A 22442-nucleotide genomic window follows, 5' to 3' on the forward strand; every position below is an offset into this window, starting at 1 on the left:
AGATATAAAATCAAAAAAGATATAGCTAGTGCGTATGAGATAGTCACTATTGCTTCAGGTCAGAACTTTCAGGTCAGGCTAGCTTGATGAAGGGAAGTCTGAAGAGTTGTTGTCTTGCACAATCTCTGCCATCTCTTTATTGATATGCATCAAGGACTGAAAGGGGGGAGGGTTGGTCCTTTCATCTCCTTTCTCATATTTGGTTACACTTATTAGCTTTAATGGTCACACATCTGTTGTTACCCATCTGATAAGATGCTTAGAATTTATTTATGCCTATGAATTGTAATAAGGACAAATTATTCCTGACTTCGCCACATGCATTATCGCCTCAGTTCATCAGACATACCTCAACGATTTCGCGCATTGTTCAATTTTTAGGGAGGGGTGGGGGATATACATATATAGCGAGCGAGCGAGAGAGCAACACTGCCCTCGAGTGGCGGCCGTGCGATAAACCAACACAAAGGAATTGACGCCAGTAGCCGTCAAACAGACAACACCCTGGCCGTGTGCCAGCAGCGGCTCGATACAGCGATACGTCAGAGGCAGCCAAGCGAGACAATAGATTCCCCTGATTGGAGTGGTGGACTCTTGTGGCTGTGACACTGGCTCTGAGCTCTGAAAATCGAATGGCTGTTTTTCCCTCCTCATCCTCCTCAGAGCCACAGGGCAGCTAATACAGCAATCAATGCTACTCATTTGAAAAGCACCACTTATGTGTTTGTGTCTTTTTGTGTGCATGTGTGCGAGGAGAGGAGAATATAGCAGATAGATACATAGAGACCAGAGTCAAGTCAGCAATCATAGATTTGTTTTGTGTGGGGACCCGCAAGGGTCTATCTGAAAAGGGAGAGGTTAAATGTCCCATTTAAGACATATTATTGATAAGAAAAACGTATTACCCCGGCTTATGAGTGTCAAACAAGCAATATACGTACTTGCTAAATTTTTGGTAAATAAGAATGTGCCTACCGGAGAGGTAGCAGAGGTACACACCAATGATACATTAAGGTCAACCATCTCCATAGAAACATTTGTTTGAAACCAGTTTGAAATCAGAGGCCTATGGAAGACATCTTGACTGCAGCCGAACACAATTTACCAATGTTCAAATACAGAACGTCACCTTAATATTTGAAGCTGCTAAGAAGTGTTTTCCATTCTCTCCATTAAGCAAATTCAACTTTGGGCCTTGAGTTTCTGTCAATAACCCACATATATTGCTTATTAAAATGATCATAACCTTGATTATTAGTTCTGAAGCTACTCTGCACTCTGGCTGGTTGTTTATTTTTAATTATTATTGATTGTATGCTTTGATTGTTCTCATCCGAGAGCTTCCGTTGGAGAGATGAATTGCCTTCCAGATGCCTGAATGTAGTCATAATATCGATGTATGATGAAAAGGAAACGTTGTCCTTTTGAACCGTACCGTAAACGCTAAAGATCTTGTGTTTTAGAGGCTCTTAAAACCTTTGAGAACTTCATCTCCTGCTATTGCACCAAAATGAATCTGAAACCCATCACTCTAAAGACTTTCTAGCACTAAGCCTTTCCAGTGACAAGACTGAAAAACAAAATACCCACATACCAACAAGATAATAGCAGTCATGGTGCGGAGATAACACTCTAACAAAGACGGTATGTAATGAAGCTACCGCGGCATCGCTCTTCTTCCATACATCATCCTGATTGAACGCTCGCCCCCTCCGCGCTGCGCCACCCATGGTAAATGACAATTTATGCACCAGCTACTTTATCATTCTTTCCTCCCTTCATCCACCACCACCACCACCACCATCCCGTGAGGTAGCATCATGTGAGAGATCTTCTTCCAGCCCCTGACCCCCCCTCCAACATCCCGACCCCACCTCCACGCCCCTCCCCTCTCCCAGTAATTATATCAGAGCGGGAGAATGAGTTCATTAACATATGCTGGGCATGTCAGGAATGTACAAGCGCCCCTTTTGTCGACGCTGTCAGCGTGCTGCTCGTCCTTATGCCGCCTCCTCTGAGGACGCCACTTCCTCATTTGCATACACGTCAATCAAGCCAGAATTTGTTTATTATAGATACACACTATCGAAAAGCACAATCTCACTCTCTCTGCCTCCCGCTCTCTATCCCTCTGGACGTGGTGGTCAGGAAGGTCGTCTGGTGTAGAAGGTGAATGTGTTTAAGAGCACACCAGTGTTTATGTTAGTGTCGAATATATGGGAGAGACACAATGCATAGGAGGGGGAGGGCCAGGGGAGCGCTAGCAAACCGTCATTATCCCGGCAGCGTGGGCGGTCGCCGCCTGGAACTGATTGTGATCGCATTAGTTAAAGTGTTCTCGAATGGATTTAGGCATTATTCTACATGCTAGTGTGTAGCTATCCGTGTGCGTGGCTATTTATAATGCATGCTCATGGGAGACTGTGTGTATTTGAGGTCCTTTCTCGATCCAACTTGTAGAGCATGGCATTAGGCTTACACCAAATGTGCACATAGTTGACCCTGTGTGTGTGTGTGTGTGTGTGTGTGTGTGTGTGTGTGTGTGTGTGTGTGTGTGTGTGTGTGTGTGCGTGCGGCCAGAATTCGAAATGGACGCCCGCCACCAGCCAATTGCGAATAGATTTGTCCTTTTGGCATTATCTAAAAATCTCAGGGTTACATATGAAAACAATGGCTTCCACTCTGGCAGTCAAAAATACCTCATTCAAAAGTGAGTTTTGGACCTTGTTTGTGTGGAAATAAATCGGTGTGAGTGTCCCCAAAGAGTGTTTGTGGGTGTATGATTGTGTTCAGTCTTTTTCACAAAACACTGGACACCAAAGCGACAGACGACAGGCTCGGCCTGGGGCCATCGGGCTGCTAGTGCCCGATCCCTCCTCCCCCCCCACCCCCCCAGGAACGCTTGAGGAACCCAGCATCTGGCGTCAAGAGGACCCGTCCAGATCTGGTGGCCTTTCAACCCCACAGCTATTATCACGGAGACACTTCCGTGCACTGACCTATTTACAGCAGCTAAGGGTGCATATGCTATGTGTGTAGCACCGTTGATCTCCAACACCAAGCTAAATCCAGCTAATGAATGGTGTTGTGAACGTAGAATGTTTCTCTGTTCAGAAACAATGATGCATGAATAGTTTGAATAAATAGAAACAACTTGCCTTGATGCCATAGTTCCAGCTTAGGTCATTTTATTAGTCATATTGCCCCACACAGACAGGAAGCAGTCATCAATCTGTGATAAAATGCATTATTTCAAAAATGGTATCATTAAAAAACGGAAGCAGATGAGTTCTGACCAAATGATCATAATTAGTGAATAGTGGGGAATAGCCGATAGGGGCTATTCCCCACTATTCACGGAGCCTGTGGTGAATAATTGTTATCGAATATATAACACGTGAGCACTGCAAAAATAAACAAGATAACACTTTCTGCTGGGATCTTCTTTTTTTTTTATTAGCAGTTTATTCGTTCTTAAAGCTGGATATTTTGCGATGAAAACAATATCTCGAGTTTGAGATCTCAATCATGGGATATTGCCCAATATCCTGAGTTTGAGATCTCAATCATGGGATATTGCCCAATATCCCAAGAAAGCAAACACAATCAAATTGCGCCATCTTAGGAGGGCCACGAGTAGCCTATACTAATGAAAATTATCATAAAAGATGTACCTGATTTCTAAATGGGCATGGAGGTGAATGGCAAAGTTATCATCATCAGTTAACATCAATTAATCATATTAATTCAACTATGTAATAAAGTCAAGACTTTTGAGGAAATAATCAACTGTAAGTCCATTTAAATAAATCTAAATGTCTTAATAGTATACACTAGTATACACTTTTTCATACGTAGCATACCGCTAATGCTAAGAGGATGTGTGACCTTGTCAAGTTGGATTTGAAGATACCTTTTCTGTGATCAAGGGGATGAAACATGTCAAATTAATTAGTGTAATGTACAGTTACAGTACATCAGATGTGCATCCAAACACTTAACTTATTTACCACAAGCATTAAATATCCCTCATTCTCTTAATGATGACCATCAGCCTCTGTCTGTCGTCTCTGAGTCTCACCTTGCCCCTGCAGCCATTATTCAGTTCTACAGACAACTGAAGTCAGGCAAAATCGCATATCTTTTGGTTGTTTAAAACATTATGTTGGACATCTATATAAAAAAAAAAACAATATAAAAAAAAGACAAATAACAAATGGCAGACTTTAAGCACGGAATGGACAAGTTCCCTACAGGGAGTTTAATCTACATCATCTAAAGAAATATGGAAACCCGAGTAAGAATAGGAGAGAGGAAGGAAAAGAGTGCCCTTCTTTGTACCTGGTCCGTTGTCCCCCCCCAACCAGAATGTGTCTTTACTGTGACTGAGGAGTCCTCAGTCACAGTGGCCCTGATGGACATGGACATCAGGTCCTCAGTGAGGACCTGATGTCCATGTCCATCAGGGCCGCAGCTCTGTCTCTCCTCCTCTCCGTCTCGCTCATTGTCACCACCGCTCCCTCTAAGTGCTCTTTCGCCCACATCACTTGGAAATTGATTGAAACAAAATGTCACAATTATGCCCTGTAGCTTGCCGCTTCAATTATTCATCAATTAGGGCCCGGTCTCTCTTTTCAATCCCTTTCTCCCTCCCCTTCTCTCTCTCTCTCACTCCCTCTCTCCTCCAAGCAGACTTTTCATTCAGTTTGCCTGAGATGTATGGATCCCCTGCTGTTAACCAGTCCAAAGTCATTAGTTTCTGGGTTTGCAATTAAACCTGATGCATAATGCATGAGGCTCCGGCGCTCTGCGGCGGCCATGGCCACGGCTACGGAACGAAGCTTTGCAAGCTCTAGAGGCGTGGATAGGAAATTAATTTGCTGAAATGAAGTTCTCTCCCTCTCTTCCTTGTTTCCTCCCTCTGCCTCCCTTCCTCACTCTCTCACCCTCCCTCACCTCCTCTCCCTCCCGTCCCATTCCTCCCTTCCTCCTTACCCATCCACACACACAAACACACACCCTCCCTCTCTCCCATTCACTCTTCTCTCCCTCTCTTTTTCCATCTCCCTCTCCCTATGTCTCTCCCTCTCCTTCTTCCTCTTGCTATGTCTCTCTCTCATTGGCAGGTTGAACAGATGCTCCTATCTCTGGATAGAGGGCGTTTGAATCTCTGGGACCTCTGTGGCGGTAGATCAGTACAGGGTTCCCTTCAGACACACACACATTACGACCAATACATTATATTTCATTTTGACGAATGGTTTGACTATTCTCGGATCATGATGAAAACTATTCAGCCCTTTTTTTTTTGCAATATGCCACTTTTTGCAATCGTAGCTATTCATTGTTGGGTACTACTACTAAGCCCCAATTGAACTTTTCTACAACAAATCACAACCAAATATAAATGAATAGTTTTCATTTTTAATTATTGATTTATTTTTACAAAAACGCAAAAAATAGTCATTGCCCAAATAAAAAGGCAGGTTTACAAAACTAAAAACTGATATTAGGTGATACATTTGTGTTGTACATGCTGTATTATTGCTAATATACATTCTATGTTGTTTTCAGAAGCGCTGTGGTGGTTATCTACTGCCCTCTAGTGACCATCTTTGCATAGGTTGGCATAAGTTCTGAAATCATAAAACAATGTTCCTTAGTCTCAGTATTTCAATTGGTAATTGTTAATAATACATAACTTTTTGTGAATTAATAATAATGTCATGATACAATATAGTCACATTCCTCACCAAATGTATCAAGTCTTTGCAAATAAACTAATTTACGAGGATATGCTAGAAATGTTGGGACTATAAAACTAACCTTGACGCTCATTACCTTTTAATTGAGCTCATCACTATGCAAAGAGACGCCATAGTAGGAGTGGCCTTTCCTGTTGAAGCACTTGTATGAACATAGTACAGCTCTCACCGGAACGGTCCGCAAACTCATTTTCATGCCCTGAAACACAAGACACACACACAAAAAGACACACACACACACACACACACACACACACACACACACACACACACACACACACACACACACACACACACACACACACACACACACACACACACACACACACACACACACGCACTCTCTTCTGAAAAGCCATTTGTCTCCAAACTTACCCCAGGGGGAAACCCAGACAAAGTAGAGAAGACAACCTTGTTTTTATGTTTTTGTTCCTGCGTACATTGATGAGTAGTGGCAAGGGGCCCATACCTTTCTTACAGGGAGAAAGTGCACACACTCCAACCAGAAGTTGAGGATGGGGCCCAGGCAGAGAGCGCAGTGGCCCCAGTCAGCTAATATGGCCTCCAGGCAGGGGTAGATAGGAAGGGCCCTATGGACCATAGAATGCTTGTTTCTGTCTTCCAACAGCACCAATCTAGCGGCCAGCTCCTACAACAGCAGGTTATATATTTAGAGGTAAAAGAGAAATTATTACTAATTCATTGATATAAATATAATTTCATCCAGTGACCTGTACACATTCAATAAAATCAAACAAATATACAAAGAAAGAGAAAGACATGTTTTGCTTCACCTTTAATGAAAAAACGGTTTTAACCTGCACAGAAGTTATTGGTAGTTGATGGACAAATTGGTTCCCTTCACAATAAAGTTCTTGCAGCGGCAGCATATGAAACTGTAACACAACAATAACACATTTTACTCTACTACAATATTGTAAAGGCCATATTTTATTCCATCATGAAGTTAATCAACTATATACCCAAATGCCCAAAAATGTGAGTGCTCTTAAGAGGACAAAGCGACAGACCGACCGACTCATAAGAGGATAAAGGCCTACCTCAACAGGGAACATGGACAATTCATTTCCAGCAACGTCTAGAGTCTTCAGCTTCGCTAATGCCCTGATACCCTGTCGTGGAAGACATCAATTCAGGGATACAGCATTTGTTTTTCCGAACAATTGGAGAAGAAAAGAAAAGATGTGATACCTCTGGAAGAACCGTTATTCGGTTTCTGGCCACATACAACTTGGTGAGCTCTCTGCAGCTGTACAGCTCCCCAGGGAGCCAGGACAAGTGGTTTCTGCTCAGGTTCAGTTGGATCAGGTTAGAGAGCCGTCCAAACTCTGGAGGAAGAGCTTCCAGTTTGTTGTCAGTCATGGTGAGACGCTCAAGTTTAGCCAAACTAAAAGACAATAAGAGTTGTACGTTATAAACGGAAGAGTATAAGGGCCACATGTGATTCTATTTTTGGAGTTCTGACTTTTATCTCAGAATTCTGACTTAAAAATCAGAACTCTTCCTGTTCTGACTTTAATCTCAGAATTTTGTGATTAAAGTCAGAACTCCAAAAAAATATCACATGGCCATTTTCCTTTTCCATAGATATAAACCTACCTTTTAATCTCAGGCGGAAGATGTTGAATCTTGTTGTGGTTCAGATTGAGGACAACAAGATTTCGCAAACCAGCTGAAATGAGACGACAATCATTTATGTTGCAGCCAATAATGTTACTCACCACAGACTCGTGGTGACAGTTGTACTGAGACCGGTAGTGTGTTAATGTTACCAGTAGTACGTTAATAAGACCAGTGGTGTTGATGAGACCAGTAGTGTGTTACTGAGACCAGTCATGTGTTAATGAAACCAGTCATGTGTTAATGTTACCAGTAGTATGTAAATGAGACCAGTAGTGTGTTAATGCAACCAGTCGTTTGTTAATGAGACCAGTAGTATGATAATTTTAATGTTAAAGGAGACATATTATGGTGTTTTCCCAACAAGTGAAAATAGCATTTGAGTTCCGTAGAACATGTTTTTGAAGCTGTTTGCTGGAAATAGCTTTTAGGAAAAAAAAATCGTACCTACCGCTATTCCCCTCAGAATGCGCTGTTTCTGGTGTCTCTGGTGTAACTTTAATGCAAATGAGCTGCTGCCCATAGACCAATGAGCTGTCTGACTGAACCACAGCATGGAGGAGAAGGGATTGTTGCCGTTTGGGGACTGCTGGAGCTCTATATCTATATAATATAATATAACATAATAATAATAATATTATACATGGGTATTTATATAATATTATATCTAATATCACGGTCAAAAGCTATGTGCGCCTCGGATGATATTATGAATCATAAAGACTGCGTATGACGTCTCTGGTACTTCCACAACAAGTAAAGACTTGTAGTGGGGGATATCTCGGCCATGGTTGAGAAGAATTGGGGGAAAGGAACTTTGGCCCGGGAGGAGATTGTACTGCGGGAGCTGAGCTGCCGGACTGCCGCCGAGCTCCCCACACCGGAGCTGCCAGCTTCGACGGCAGTTCAGCTACCGGAGTACACCCGCCGTTATCTTGTGTCAATACACAAGATAACAACATAAGCTACAACCAGTAATTCCTACTTGCACATGTCTAACATGTCTAACATGTCTGCAGGGCTTCTTCATCATTGTCATTGAATAAGAAGTTTGACATCGAGGAGTGTATTTCTTCATGAAGAAGCCATGGATGTCGTTGGATGTACTGTTCCTGGCTGCGCTTTCGAGACTGGGGATGTGTCTGAAGCACTCGCCATTGATCTGTTGGCGAATCACAGACTTGTCCATCGGAACCCGCCGGCCCAAATCCCGACTCCACATGGCCCGAAACTTGATCGGCCTAAGGTCGATGTTGGCGAACGATAGAGGAATGGAACGTGTTCATCCGTCGCTGGGATGTCTTTCGACCGGCTCAGGCGTCGGAGCTGCCCAAGCCCCTTTCCAGTTCGCTGTCATCAGTTATTTCAGTGCGCTGGGCCTGAACTTAGAGACAGCATGTTGAAAGCCAATCCCAACATCGCCTCCGGACCCTTGGTGGATCTGATCGCTGCCATGCGTTCACTAGCCGTCATTCTGGTTGCCACATGTGTCCTACGCACCAAGCTGCTTCAGTTGCACCAGGGACGTGATAAAGCATTCCGTGCCTTCACCGCCAGGGTGCGAGAGAAGGCGGAGACATGTGCCTACATTGCGGTATGCGAGTGTGGCAAGGATGTAGACTATACCGACCACATTATCCGTGATGTTCTGATCAACAGGATTTATGACTCAGACATATGCCGTGAGACACTGGGGATGCCTGACATTCTGACGAAACCAGTGAACAATGTAATTGCAGTCATTGAAAACAAGGAAATGGCCCGCAATGTTCTCTACTCAGAGCACGCCCTGGCCGACACTGCGGTGGCCAGGGCGAGGCCAACCGCACCATTCACTGCGGTTGGCCTCTTAGTCAGCTGCCAACCACTCCCCCATAGCCATTGAGGGAGCATTCTTCGCTAGGCTCTCAACAGCCCCCAGCGACAGTGGTGTTACATCCTGCGGCTCGATGGTGTACGTGAGCAGCTCAGTTCGGGCAATGTACCTCTCCTACGAGCCGTTGCTTAACCTCGGCCTCTTAACTGCGGACTTCCCATCGAGTAACAGTTGAGAAGGACCCAGAGACGAGAATGGCCCTGGCGCTCGTGACACACCGATCAAGCCCTTGTATGTGAATGCTACGAGGTCTGCCGACAGTGGCTGCATAGACCAAAGTAATCCCCAGGATGCTCAGTGCTCATGCCCCGAGCGTACAGCCCCTCCACCACTGCCTCAGGCAATGCCGTTCCCTCGCACAACGGAGAACAACGGTCGGATGAGAGATTGGCTATTAGAGAGATACGCCTCATCTACATTCAACACTTGCCCTCATCAAGCTTTGCCTTGCATGGTGGGGCCACCCATCAAGATGCACATGGACCCAGCAGCCACGCCAAAGGCATGCCACACTGCGGCCATTGTGCCTCTGCACTGGCGGCAAAGAGTCTATGACGACCCCCTCGGGATGAAGCCCTTGGAGTCATTGAACGTGTGCCATATGGCGAACCAGTGACATGGTGCCATCGTATGGTAGTCACATGGAAGCATGACGGCTACCCCCACAGGACCGTGGACCTCTCACCTCTCAACAAGTTCTGCCAACGTGAAACCTTCGCCACTGAATACCCATTCCACCTCGCGCGTCGCATCCCGGGGGACACCTGGAAAACCGTCACGGACGCCTGGAAGGGCTACCATAGTGTGCCCCTGCGTGTATCGGATTGTCGTCTGACCACCTTTATCACGCCCTTCGGCCGCTGGCGCTACACCAGGGCGCCGCAAGGTTTCCTGTCATCTGGGGACGTCGTTTTGACGCTGTCCTCTCCGGACTTCGAGCGCAAAGAACGTTGTGTGGATGACACTGTCCACTATGACACTGACCTAGAGCATCACTGGTGGAGGACCATCGACTCCCTGACATGTGTCGGCCGTTCGGGCATTGTGTTGAACCCAGATAAGTTTCAATTTGCGGAGAGGAGTGTAGATTTTGCTCGGTTCAGGGTGTCAGATGCTACCATAGACACTCCTGAAGTACTTGGACGCCATCCGGGACTTCCCCACCCCGAACTCCACGACAGATATCGGAAGCTGGTTTGGCCTTATCAACCAGGTGGCGAACTACGCCCAGTTGTGCGACACTATGGTGCTATTCAGGCCGTTCCTCAGCCCACACTGCAAATTCTCGTGGTCCCCTGAACTGGAGGAAGCTTTCGAAGCGTCTAAACAAGCCATGATTAGAGCCATCCATGAGGGTGTGGAGGTCTACGACATGCGGAGGCGCACCTGCCTCCGCCCTGACTGGTCCAGGCGTGGCATTGGCTACTTCCTGCTCCAACAACATTGTAGCTGCACTTCTGGCATACCTGAATGTTGCCCAGGAGGATGGCGGATCACACTCGCCGGTTCACGGTTCCTATCCTCGGGGGAGCAACGCTATGCGGCCATCGAAGGAGAGGCCCTGGCCGTGGCCTCGGGCCTGGAGCAGACACGGTATTTCACACAAGGATGAGACAACCTCGTCGTAGTCACCGACCATAAGCCCCTTGTGAAGATCTTCGGCGACCGCACGCTAGATGAGATAACAAACTCACGCCTGTTAAGACTCAAGCAGCGCTCCCATGGCGTTGTTATTGTGTACCTGCCTGGCAAGAGCAACCATGGCGCTGATGCGACTTCGAGGAATCCATCCCTCTCGGGCTCTGCAAACGTACGCTTGACGATCCTCGTTGGGATCGCTAAGCGTACCTGACGCCGCACTGACGAATCAGCACTTATGGCTTCCATCCGTGACGATGCACAAGGACTAGGAGCCATCTCATGGTCCCTTCTCGCACGAGACGGCAGCTGACGCGTGCCTCGGCCGCCTTCTGTACCTGATCGAGCATGAGGGTAGGGTTGATGTTAATGACCCTGTCCTAGCGAGTCTGTCGCCAGTCTGTGGGTCCATCTACGCGCAGGATGGCATACTCATATATTACGACCATGTTGTGGTTCCACCGTCCCTCCATGAGAGAGTCTTTCGGCACCTCTACGCCGCCCACCAAGGAGCTTCTGCGATGGAGCAGCACGTCCGTGCCACCATCTTCTGGCCTGGGATGTCGAGGGACATCCGGACCACCAGGTATGGATGTTCGGACTGTAACCGCAATGCTCCGTCACAGGCAGCCACGCCCCCCCTTACCATCCTCACCACCTTCCACCCCATTCGAGGCGGTGTTTGCTGACTTGATTATCATATTAGAAAATGTCATTTTTACTTTTAAATACTAATACGATGTATTGAATAATTGAGAGATATATAGGCCTACATATACGGATCATAAGTCAAAACGGGCTACATTTGGCTGAATTGTAAAAGGTATAAGTGGTAATATGAAGAGCCGTTTGGGAGCCGAAAGAGCCGGCTCTTGTTGGTGAGCTGATCCAAATGATCCGGCTTCCTGAATAGAGCCGAAATTGCCATTACTACCCGCCGGAGCTGCTCGTCCGCTGGTCCACAAAATCTTAGCTTTGCTCTGATTGGAGGGAAGTGGGGAATTGGGAGGTAATATTCAAGTGTGCCAACTCGCTCGTTTGGTAACTGTAGGCGGGGTGCTTTCAGAAATGCGTATCTCACTCAAAAAATTATGTACAGACTTTTTTCAAAGATATTATGCGTGTGGGAGCACCAGAGACCCAAAACAACACCCCAAATCCCAGGAAAAGTGTTGTTTTCATAATATGTCCCCTTTAATGTTACTGACCAGCAGTGATGCCAATAATGCGTTACTGGCCTCGGACCACTTTTTTCAGTAACGACTATTTCCAAACCAGTTATCAGATTAAAGGTACACATCAAAGTCACATACACATGTGCGTTACTATATTTTCTACCGGATCACCGATTAGCGTTGAGAGCGATGGAGTGGTGTGTGTGTGTCTGTCTGTCTGTCTGTCTGCCTGTTTGTGTGAGAGTGCGTGTGCGTGTGAAGCGTAAGTCTCCAAAGACTTCAATCTATCAGCGGCGAGTGTCGACCTTGACTCTCCAGAGTCCACGCCACCAGTTGTTATTAGCGGCGGAATTAGTCGCGCGTGCGTGCGTGCGTGCGTGCGTGCGTGCGTGCGTGCGTGCGTGCGTGCGTGCGTGCGTGCGTGTGTTGCGCTGGAGTGACGGCAGTAGAGAGAGCTGAGTCAGAGCCTCAACGTCAGGGGTCTTCAATTAAAATTGAACAAGGTCCAGTTACTAAAAATTCCTTCCAAGACAGGTCCGTTCCTCTAACCTACCACGTCTTAATAGCCTACTTTTGTCAAATACAATCAACACAGCATATTTCCTTATAATTTCAGATGTATTTATTTTCAATTTCCAAATAGCTTACTTTTAACCATGAAAAAAGTAACCATGTAACGCATATTAAAATTTCAAGTAAACAAAACAGGTACATTAGGCCTGCATTTCAAGTAAACATAAAATGTGCATACGGCCTACATGTCAAGTAAGCAGAGCAGGAACACTAGGCGTACACTTCAAATAAACACAAAGTGCATTAGGCCTACATTTCAAGTAAGCAAAACAGGTACACCAGGCCTACATTTCAAATAAACACAAAAATAGCATTAGGCCTTCATTTCAAGTAAGCAAAACAGGTACACCAGGCCTACATTTCAAATAAGCAAAACAGGTACACCAGGCCTACATTTCAAATAAACACACAAAGAATGCTCTTTTTGTGTTGTGCTCTTTTAGGCCTTCATTTCAAATAAGCAAAACAGGTACACTAGGCCTACATTTCAAGTAAGCAAAACAGGTACCCCATCTGTAGTGACTGAGACAACCTTTGTTAGATCAATCCCCCTCTTTGACAGCATCTCCTTAATAGCCTCATAAATATCTTCTTGTCTTGTGTGTGCCTCAAATGGTGTTAGACCCAACAGGTCCTCACAGATCTCTTTCTTGTCTTGATGAAAAAATCGCACATAAACCAAAAGCTGGCGATTATCCGTTACATCTGAAGACTCATCAATGGCTAAGGATGGGGCACTCTGAACAGCCGCATCAAGCTGTGACAGTGCGTCATCTGATAACATTTCGGATTTTCTGGTTGTCGTTGCAGCTGACATCGGGATTTGCTTATTTTTTCACACAATTCATTTCCTTTGTTTACTTTCAAGTAACGTCTCGGCAGCGGCTTTCAAGCACTCCTTCACAACAGTCGGTCACTGAAAGTTTTTTATGTTACCCCAAAATCCATGCAATCTTAAGTGAGCATTAATTTGCACGTTGCTGGCCTGTTAATGAGTGTGTGAAGACTAGCGTAGACCTCTCATACTGATCTCTCAGCTCGGATATTTTCCATGGTCTTACTTCTGACTTCTGGGGATACTTTTCCTCGAAGGATCTGTGTTTGGATTCGTAATGCCGCTTGATATTCCCGCTTTTTATCAGTGCCATGGTTTCAACACTTAAAAGACACAACAAAGGTTTAGTACTACTGCCTAGAAGGAGAATGAACATGCAATTGGTCAGTCCATTCATCTTTAAAATGTCTGTTTTCGTGGTCAACTTTCCTAATTTTCGAGCAAGCCATTTTTTCATTCCAAATCGCTCTTCCGGTAAATAAACGATTTGATTGGTTATTTTTTGAGTGACGCTATTACGCACATGCCGTGACAGACGGAGGGAGGGGGGGAGTTCGAATGCATGATCTTCGCTCTGTGAAGATCATTACTTTTTGCTGTTTTTATGCTGTATTACGGACTATTATGCCTTTCAATTTGTATTTCAGTGAGAAATGTCTTTATTAACATAATCATGCTTTGTATAGTGAAATATTATTTTAAATTGGTAATGGGTGCGGATAGGACCGTCACTTGGTCCGGACCCAGACCGCGGTCCGCCGTTTGGAGATGCCTGCTCTACGTTATCGCCAGAGAACTAAACCCACGGGGAGGTCCGAGCAGCTCGAGCGCTAGAACGCGCTGTTTACGTCACGCACGTGGAGATGCGCCCGTTGATCGCCCCGTAAAGCGCGCTGTGATATTTTGTCTACGCATTAAAATTTGGCGAGACCAGTAGTGTGTTAATTTTACTCACCATGTTCATTTTTTATTTATGTTAATGTTACCTACAGTTGTAAAGTTAATGTTAATGTTACTCACCACAAACCAGTGGTGACAGGGCCGTGATTTGGTTACCGGACAGATACAGCTTCTTTAACCACTTAATGTGGCCCAAAACCGACGGGATCTCTCCGAACGCATTGTTATCCAAATGGAGTTCAGTCAGCTTGAAGACAATATGTAATGAGGGAAACATTGTATTTAAGTTCAGAAATATAACCGTTTTCCATTGTCTATTTGAAGTATTAACGTTATAACTCACATTATATAGGAACGTCAGCTCTTCCGGCAGGGCTCTAATGAAGTTATTCTGGAGACGTAGGACACACAGATTTTGTATTTCCGAAATCGATGTTGGCACGCTGGTGATCTCTTTACCAGATAAATCATAAGACTTGGCATTTCCTCGAATTGCTCTAATAACCAACTTATGAGCCATTGTTTTAGCAGGTGATGTTCCCATGGAGACTCCCGAGGTGTTCATAATGTGGACACTGGCGGCCTCTAACCTCGTATAACTATATATAATATATATATATATATATATATATATATATATATGATTCTATGGCGTATATATATATATATATATATAATATTATATAAGGTTATGGTTCAACTTTACTCTACGTGTAATTCAACATAACTAAACTTCATTAAAAGATCCAAATAATACACGAATGTCCGTTATATTTTATGCATTACAATGATGGGTTCACAAAATCCTTGTGCACACACATACACTTACATCTTCTGGCCGTAAACACAACGCACCTCTAGTAGGCCTATACACATTCACAAAATAGAAGGAACTATCTATTCATTCTCAAGTTTGTTTAGCGATAAACTAAACATCTCAGTCAGTGTCTAATATAAATACAATTTTTCAACATGCCTTACACTTTCATAAATGGTAGAATGTTTTTTTTTAGGATTTCTCCATGAGTTCACAAAAAATCCATTGAATGTTTAATCTTAAGCCTCAGCTAGATTCAGTCACACTCATCTGATACAACCTGGGAAAGTTAATTATACATACTGTTCCCTTTATACCAAGCAAGCGATACACTTTTTTTCTCCTAATGCAACACACTAAGCCTCATTAAGACACTGCCTTGAGATGCCATGCTTCCAAAAGTGTCACAGTAGTAACTTTTGAAGCACTGATATATTAGTAGCTCAGCTATCTTCTTCGTTGGCAGGCTCCTTCAGATGTTCCACAGAGTTGTAGTGCTCTCCCAGGCCGTAAGCGTGACGCATGTAGCTGAAAAAAAAAAAGTAGACGTCTTTATAATAAGTACAATTCAACCAGAGTGCGAATGGTAAAACAAAAGCTCTCCTTGTTATGAAATACCATTTGCATCTGTTGGCCAGTAAGATAGCTTTCATTAACCAAGTCATTTAAAAAGGACAGGAAGGGGAATGTGAATGCTATTATTTAATAACCCATTAAAACCTGAAATATAGAAATTAAAAGGATTCAGGGAATCATCTGCACATAACCAGAGTAATTGGAAGGGAGAGGAGTATTATTGAAGCTTTTATTTTCGCTAGACCTCGATAGAATTACCAACCAATACCAAATTGCAGCATTGGCTACGGAAATATTGCCCAGAAATGTAAATCTAAAATTGCTTGTATAAGCCATTACATCAGAATGTTTCTTGTCCATGCGAGTCAAAACTGATGATATCGGATCTATTATAAACATTATTTTGCCAAGAAATGTAACAGTCTTAGTTTGAATTTAAACATGAAATGTTCAGTATTTGTCATCCATGGGCCCTTGGAATCACCCACAGCTATCTCAGTTCCTGACCCAGCTAGCATTTAGAACCAATATGGTCACTAGGTGTGTCTGCGTCATTAAACCCAACAAGCAATGCAACATGACTTCCATCAATTAGACCAAAATAAACTCACACAAGCGTGATAGGGGGACTGTCGTACTCCTCTCCTATTTTTATATCCAACGCATCCGCCTGGATCACTTCTATGGGAAGCTTAAGGACTTCAGTAAGCGCTCGCAGCTGGGGGCAGAACAAAACAACAGAACAGCATGTTTTACTACTACAAACTACATTCATGGTAAAACACCAAATTGACATTGTGCTTATACCTCCAGCTGTCCGCCCCAAGCTGCAGTGTGATCAACTTCATTGCAGTACTTCTCAAAATCCTCTGGACACACACACACACACACACACACACACACACACACACACACACACACACACACTTTAGTTAATCCTTCTTATGTCTTAGTGAAACAGTTGACATGCCTCTAACACACAAACAAAGGATTCAAAACAAAATGAACATGTTAAAACAGTTGTACCTGCACTGTACATGTCACCCGTGTTGGGGTGGGTGAGGAATGGGATGAAGTCGTCAGTATGACCTCTCATGTGCTCGGCGGTGCGCGATCGTAGTCCCTTTAGGCTCAGGGTTAAGCCTGGCTTCAAGACAATACAAAAACAGCTTCAGTCTCATGGATGTTCACTTTTGTCAACACATTTGAGATCTCATAATTTATGAAGGCAACAATTCATCACAAATGGCAGAAAAAGCAGTATACATTTGTCAATAATAAATCGGTATCGCAATATATATATATATATATATATATATATAAGTGCTGTCAAGCGATTAAAATATTTAATCGCAATTAATCGCATTAATGTCATAGTTAACTCGCGATTAATCGCACATTCTTTTTATAATCTAAATATCCCTTGATTTCATGCTGCTAGCCTTTTAGTGAGATCAGAGTTTTGAGAAGGACAGTAAGAAGAGAGACCCGCAGTGAATTCAACCCGGTTAACGTGACATCGGGTAGGACAGTGGTAGGCCTACCGTAAAACTTCAATAGCCCAGGCTTTTATTTGTTTCAATCACTGAACTTTCGAACAAAACTCTTGCTCAGCAAAGATGGTAAATACTATAACATTTATTATTTAAACCAGTATGAATATTCCTACCATACGTAGGCCTATACACATTACCAGGCTATCGAATAACGCCACACACACACACACACACACACACACACACACACACACACACACACACACACACACACACACACACGGTGGCGGAGTGGTAATCGGGAGAGTCGGGAGAATTCCCGGTGGGCCGTTAACGTTTCGGGGCTGTCGGGCTGATTATTGGGGGTAACGATATTGCGTTTATAAAAGTTCCTTGCAGCGCCGTCCGGCAGCCTGAGCTGTGCGCCCGCAACCTCTCACTCACTCTACAGACGCGACATTCACAAACTGTCAACATCGCAACCAAGTCGATTTTGTCTAGAGGGGAGTTACTGAGCGGCCCCTCCCGAAGTGGTACAGCCCAGGTGGGCCTTGAACTGCGATTGGTCAGAAAGACATAACAGCTAATGACAACATTGAACTCTCGTGCAGGCTCGAACAGAGTGACACACAAACACACACACACACACTTTTAAGGGGTTTTTCACCCGCTCCGTATCCTTGCTTGCCCCAACAAGTTTGTGCGGCGTGCTTGCTGCTTTGTTTCCGGTGTAGATCCGCTATGGTGTTCTAGTTTTTCTAACGCTCTTCTGGCTTGACAACGTTTGCCAAGCCAAAAGAGCGTTAATCGCGCGATAAAAATATTAACGCTGTTAAAATTGGTTTGCGTTAACGCCATTAATAACGCATTAAACTCTCAGCACTAATATATATATATATATATATATATATATACACACATACAGTGGGGCAAAAAAGTATTTAGTCAGCCACCAATTGTGCAAGTTCTCCCACCTAAAAAGACGAGAGAGGCCTGTAATTTTCATCATTGGTAAACCTCAGCTATGAGAGACAAAATAAAAAAAAAAAATCCAGAAAAATCACATTGTCTGATTTTTTAAGAATTTATTTGCAAATTATGGTGGAAAATAAGTATTTGGTCAACTACAAACCAGCAAGATTTCTGGCTGTCACAGACCTGTAACTTCTTCTTTAAGAGGCTCCTCTGTCCTCCACTTGTTACCTGTATTAATGGCACTTGTTTGAACTCCTTATCAGTATAAAAGACACCTGTCCACAACCTCAAACAGTCACACTCCAAACTCCACTATGACCAAGACCAAAGAGCTGTCAAAGGACACCAGAAACACAATTGTAGACCTGCACCAGGCTGGGAAGTCTGAATCTGCAATAGGTAAGCAGCTTGGTGTGAAGAAATCAACTGTGGGAGCAATAATTAGGAAATGGAATACATACAAGACCACTGATAATCTCCCTCGATCTGGGGCTCCACGCAAGATCTCACCCTGTGGGGTCAAAATGATCACAAGAACGGTGAACAAAAATCCCAGAACCACACGGGGGGACCTAGTGAATGACCTCCAGAGAGCTGGGACCAAAGTAACAAAGGCTACCATCACTAACACACTACGCCGCCAGGGACTCAAATCCTGCAGTGCCAGACGTGTCCCCCTGCTAAAGCCAGTGTATGTCCGGGCCCGTTTGAAGTTTGCTAGAGAGCATTTGGATGATCCAGAAGAGGATTGGGAGAATGTCATATGGTCAGATGAAACCAAAATATAACTTTTTGGTAAAAACTAAACTCGTCGTGTTTGGAGGAGAAAGAATGCATCCAAAGAACACCATACCTACAGTGAAGCATGGGGGTGGAAACATCATGCTTTGGGGCTGTTTTTCTGCCAAGGGACCAGGACGTCTGATCCGTATGACGGAAAGAATGAATGGGGCCATGTATCGTGAGATTTTGAGTCAAAACCTCCTTCCATCAGCAAGGGCACTGAAGATGAAACGTGGCTGGGTCTTTCAGCATGACAATGACCCCAAACACACCGCCCGGGCAACGAAGGAGTGGCTTCGTAAGAAGCATTTCAAGGTCCTGGAGTGGCCTAGCCAGTCTCCAGATCTCAACCCCATAGAAAATCTTTGGAGGGAGTTGAAAGTCCGTGTGGCCCAAAAACATCACTGCTCTAGAGGAGATCTGCATGGAAGAATGGGCCAAAATACCAGCAGCAGTGTGTGAAAACCTTGTAAAGACTTACAGAAAACGTTTGACCTCTGTCATTGCCAACAAAGGGCATGTAACAAAGTATTGAGATGACCTTTGGTTATTGACCAAATACTTATTTTCCACCATAATTTGCAAATAAATTCTTTAAAAATCAGACAATGTGATTTTCTAGATTTTATTTTTTCATTTTGTCTCTCATAGCTGAGGTATACCTATGATCAAAATTACAGGCCTCTCTCATCTTTTTAAGTGGGAGAACTTGCACAATTGGAGGCTGACTAAATACTTTTTTGCCCCACTGTATATGTTATGCATAGATATAACATTACAGTCTAAGATAACGATCAAAGATAATATATGGTCTTAAGAGCATAACTATGATTAGCTACAGATGAAACACCTTCTAAGATACGTACCAACGCGCGGCGGGCTAGCTGGTCCTCGACTGCGCGGTACAGGCAGTGTCCGTCGGAGGCAATCTCCTTGATCTGCAGCTGGCGCTCGGAGAGCTTCTGGGCCAGCCTCAAGCCCTCCTGGTGCCTGGCCCCCAGCAGGTTGTCCACCTCCGCCTCTGCTATCCGGCTCTCTCTCTCCTTCTCCTGAGCAGCCTTCTTATCCTGAAAGAGATTAAGTGGTTAGGATTTAAAAAGGTACTGGGTTGAAACCTGCAGCCCACAGTCTACCAGTGGTCCAGAAATATAACCGTTTTCCAGTCTGCCATCCTTGAGCCAGACGCCCTAAACCAACCACTGCTCATCTAGTTGGAACTGGGGGATAATAGATTCTAATTCCTTCCTGTTTCTTTTGGGATAATTTAACATACGAGTGACAAGTGTAAAGCTCTTTCAAAAATGATGAAAGCTTGGCCCCCATTTAAAAAACAATTATACCTGAGTGAGAGTCTCACCCTTCTCTTCTGAGCCTTGGTGGCACGAGGCTGCTTCTCGTCTGCTTTCTGGTCACCATCCAACCCGAGGCTCTCCACGCCATTCACCACCTCCTCCACCTTCACTGCCTCTTCCACCACCTATCCGACCAATGGAAAGTTAGAAGCTGCTCAATGATAATAATGAACAATAATAACGTCAGAATCCAAAATGTGTCTGTATAATTTTCAAATATTGAAAAGGTTTTTTTCGAACTAGACACGCAGATGTCTTGTCTTTAGGTATGTCGAGGTAGAGAATAAATTGACATGCTGCGTGACATTGATCAAATTATTTGGCCTTTACTTGTGTAGCTTTGAGCCGACTGATTTCCTCCTCTTGCTTCATGTTGAGTTCAGCTTCTAGTCTGCAGATGTCTTCTGTCAGCTGTTTGCGTCTCTTTTTGTCGTTCTTGGGGACCGTATTCTTCATGCTTTGGATTGTCGCTACAGATATCGCACAAAGCCAGATGTATTAATTGCGTGTACACTATTGCAAGGTCCGTGAGAGGAGGACAGAGAATCGCATACAATTGTGAATTATAATTATCAGATGGTCAAGAATTAACACAATGAAGTACAGCTGTTCTTCTATAAGTCGAACATGGCTAATAAAAGCCTGCATTTTAAATTGTCCAACCAACACATCGGCCATGAGAGACGGATCATTTTAAATACCTTGCAAGTCTTTCTTTTCCCTGCGGTGTTGCTTTGCCAGAAGCTCCTCTGGACTGCCTAAAATATCCTCCTCCATGACTTTTTTTGGAGATTGGGTTAAAATAGAATCTGAGCAAATCCTCTAACCCTTTGCTATTATACTTCCAAAATGCTTACTGAAGATAAAATAAGAATTGGATCTAAACAAGCATGTGAGGCAGGGGTCCCCGGAAATGACAAAAACCTAGACAAAACAGGTGGAGCCTCTTCTTCTTCGCTCTCCTATCATATATCGGAAGGCCATTAGCGCCTCCTGCTAGTTATGCTATCCATTTGTATGGTACGCCCGTACGTCTGACCTGGTCTAGCGAGAACGTGACGTAGTTTCCTGGCTTGCAGCGCTTATGGCGTGTTCAACAATCCTCGGACGAGTTGCAAAGTCGATCTCTTTCAGCTTTGCTGTATCACCATGGTGACTTATGCTCACAACCAAACCTGGTCGGGAGCAGGTTTTCAGGGTGTGTTCCTGAATCGTTCTGATTTATTCTTTAATAGGTCCATGACTATATCTGCCGCCTTCAAAACAGCTCGGAGATTCGGAAGCTCTGACTTGACTTGATGTGTCTTTACGTAAACCTTCCCTTCTCCCGAAATAATGGTGTGTTCCCGAATCCTCGGACACCAGCCTTCTGAGTTGCACTTTTGACGTCAATTTCTGGTCATTTTTAGCGTTCCCGTTCGTATTTGTGAGTGTCATGAAATTGTCTAGTCGTTGTTTATTGTTAGCTACATTAGCCTCTTTAGCAAACCAGCACAAAAACCAACAACACAACTTTACATTGTATTGCACGCACAGCAAGACCGTGCAATGCATACATTGGTGACCGGAATAAAGTAGCAATGTAATCAAGCGTGTAAGAGCATTTAAAATCAACATTAAAATGACCAACATGGTACAAATACAAAGAAAATTAATCTCTAAACGGGCGCAGCCTTTTTTGTTGAGAGCATCATCACTGCCCTCGGTCTACTCTCAGAATTCCGAGGCACGAAGGAAAAAAGGGGGCGTGCCTCTGTGAAATTCCGAAAGAAGCTGGGAGATTTCACCACTTGCAACTCGGAAGGCTGGTGTCCAAGGCATTTGGAACACACCATCAGTTGCCTAAAACACATCATTTACAAAAACAAGACGCTACCCAGTTCCATGATCACTTGAATTTATCAATTAAATAATCACACTCATACTCAGTCATAATGCAGTGTGATACCACTTTATTCTATCAATCACTTTGAGTATTATTATTATTATTATTATTATTATTATTATTATTATTATAATTATTATTACAATTATGAGATC

At 44.0% G+C, this 22442-nt stretch overlaps 2 protein-coding genes across 2 annotated transcripts; both read right to left on the bottom strand.

The window, feature by feature from the left end:
- Positions 1 to 5588: 5588 nt before the first annotated feature.
- On the bottom strand, positions 5589 to 14992 carry lrrc69 (leucine rich repeat containing 69; the record flags this gene model as incomplete). The annotated part of the gene is made up of 9 exons (XM_079749875.1): positions 5589 to 5636; positions 5854 to 5964; positions 6235 to 6414; positions 6560 to 6661; positions 6827 to 6898; positions 6978 to 7173; positions 7386 to 7458; positions 14524 to 14650; positions 14747 to 14992. Coding segments are annotated over 9 exons (1155 nt in total), but the record flags the coding sequence as incomplete, so codon positions are not given.
- Positions 14993 to 15181: 189 nt separating this feature from the next.
- On the bottom strand, positions 15182 to 21300 carry otud6b (OTU deubiquitinase 6B). Its single transcript, XM_079750009.1, has 8 exons — positions 21104 to 21300; positions 20733 to 20872; positions 20408 to 20527; positions 19917 to 20117; positions 16823 to 16943; positions 16604 to 16665; positions 16408 to 16514; positions 15182 to 15748 (listed from the first exon to the last, which is right to left on the bottom strand). Exons 1-8 carry the CDS (start codon positions 21177 to 21179, stop codon positions 15664 to 15666), a joined length of 912 nt encoding a protein of 303 aa, XP_079606135.1. The 5' UTR covers positions 21180 to 21300; the 3' UTR covers positions 15182 to 15663.
- Positions 21301 to 22442: the final 1142 nt, after the last annotated feature.

Source organism: Pollachius pollachius (assembly GCF_949987615.1).
Source record: "Pollachius pollachius genome assembly, chromosome: 13".
Classification (NCBI taxonomy): Eukaryota; Metazoa; Chordata; class Actinopteri; order Gadiformes; family Gadidae; genus Pollachius; species Pollachius pollachius.

Bases quoted from the DNA above. Each gene is read 5' to 3' on its own strand.
- otud6b (XM_079750009.1), bottom strand. From the start codon at position 21,179: ATGGAGGAGGATATTTTAGGCAGTCCAGAGGAGCTTCTGGCAAAGCAA. The intron at 20,118-20,407 runs GTGAGACTCTCA...AATCTCTTTCAG, and splicing joins CCAAGGCTCAGAAGAGAAGG to GATAAGAAGGCTGCTCAGGA. The intron at 16,944-19,916 runs GTACGTATCTTA...ATTGTCTTGAAG, and splicing joins AGCTAGCCCGCCGCGCGTTG to CCAGGCTTAACCCTGAGCCT.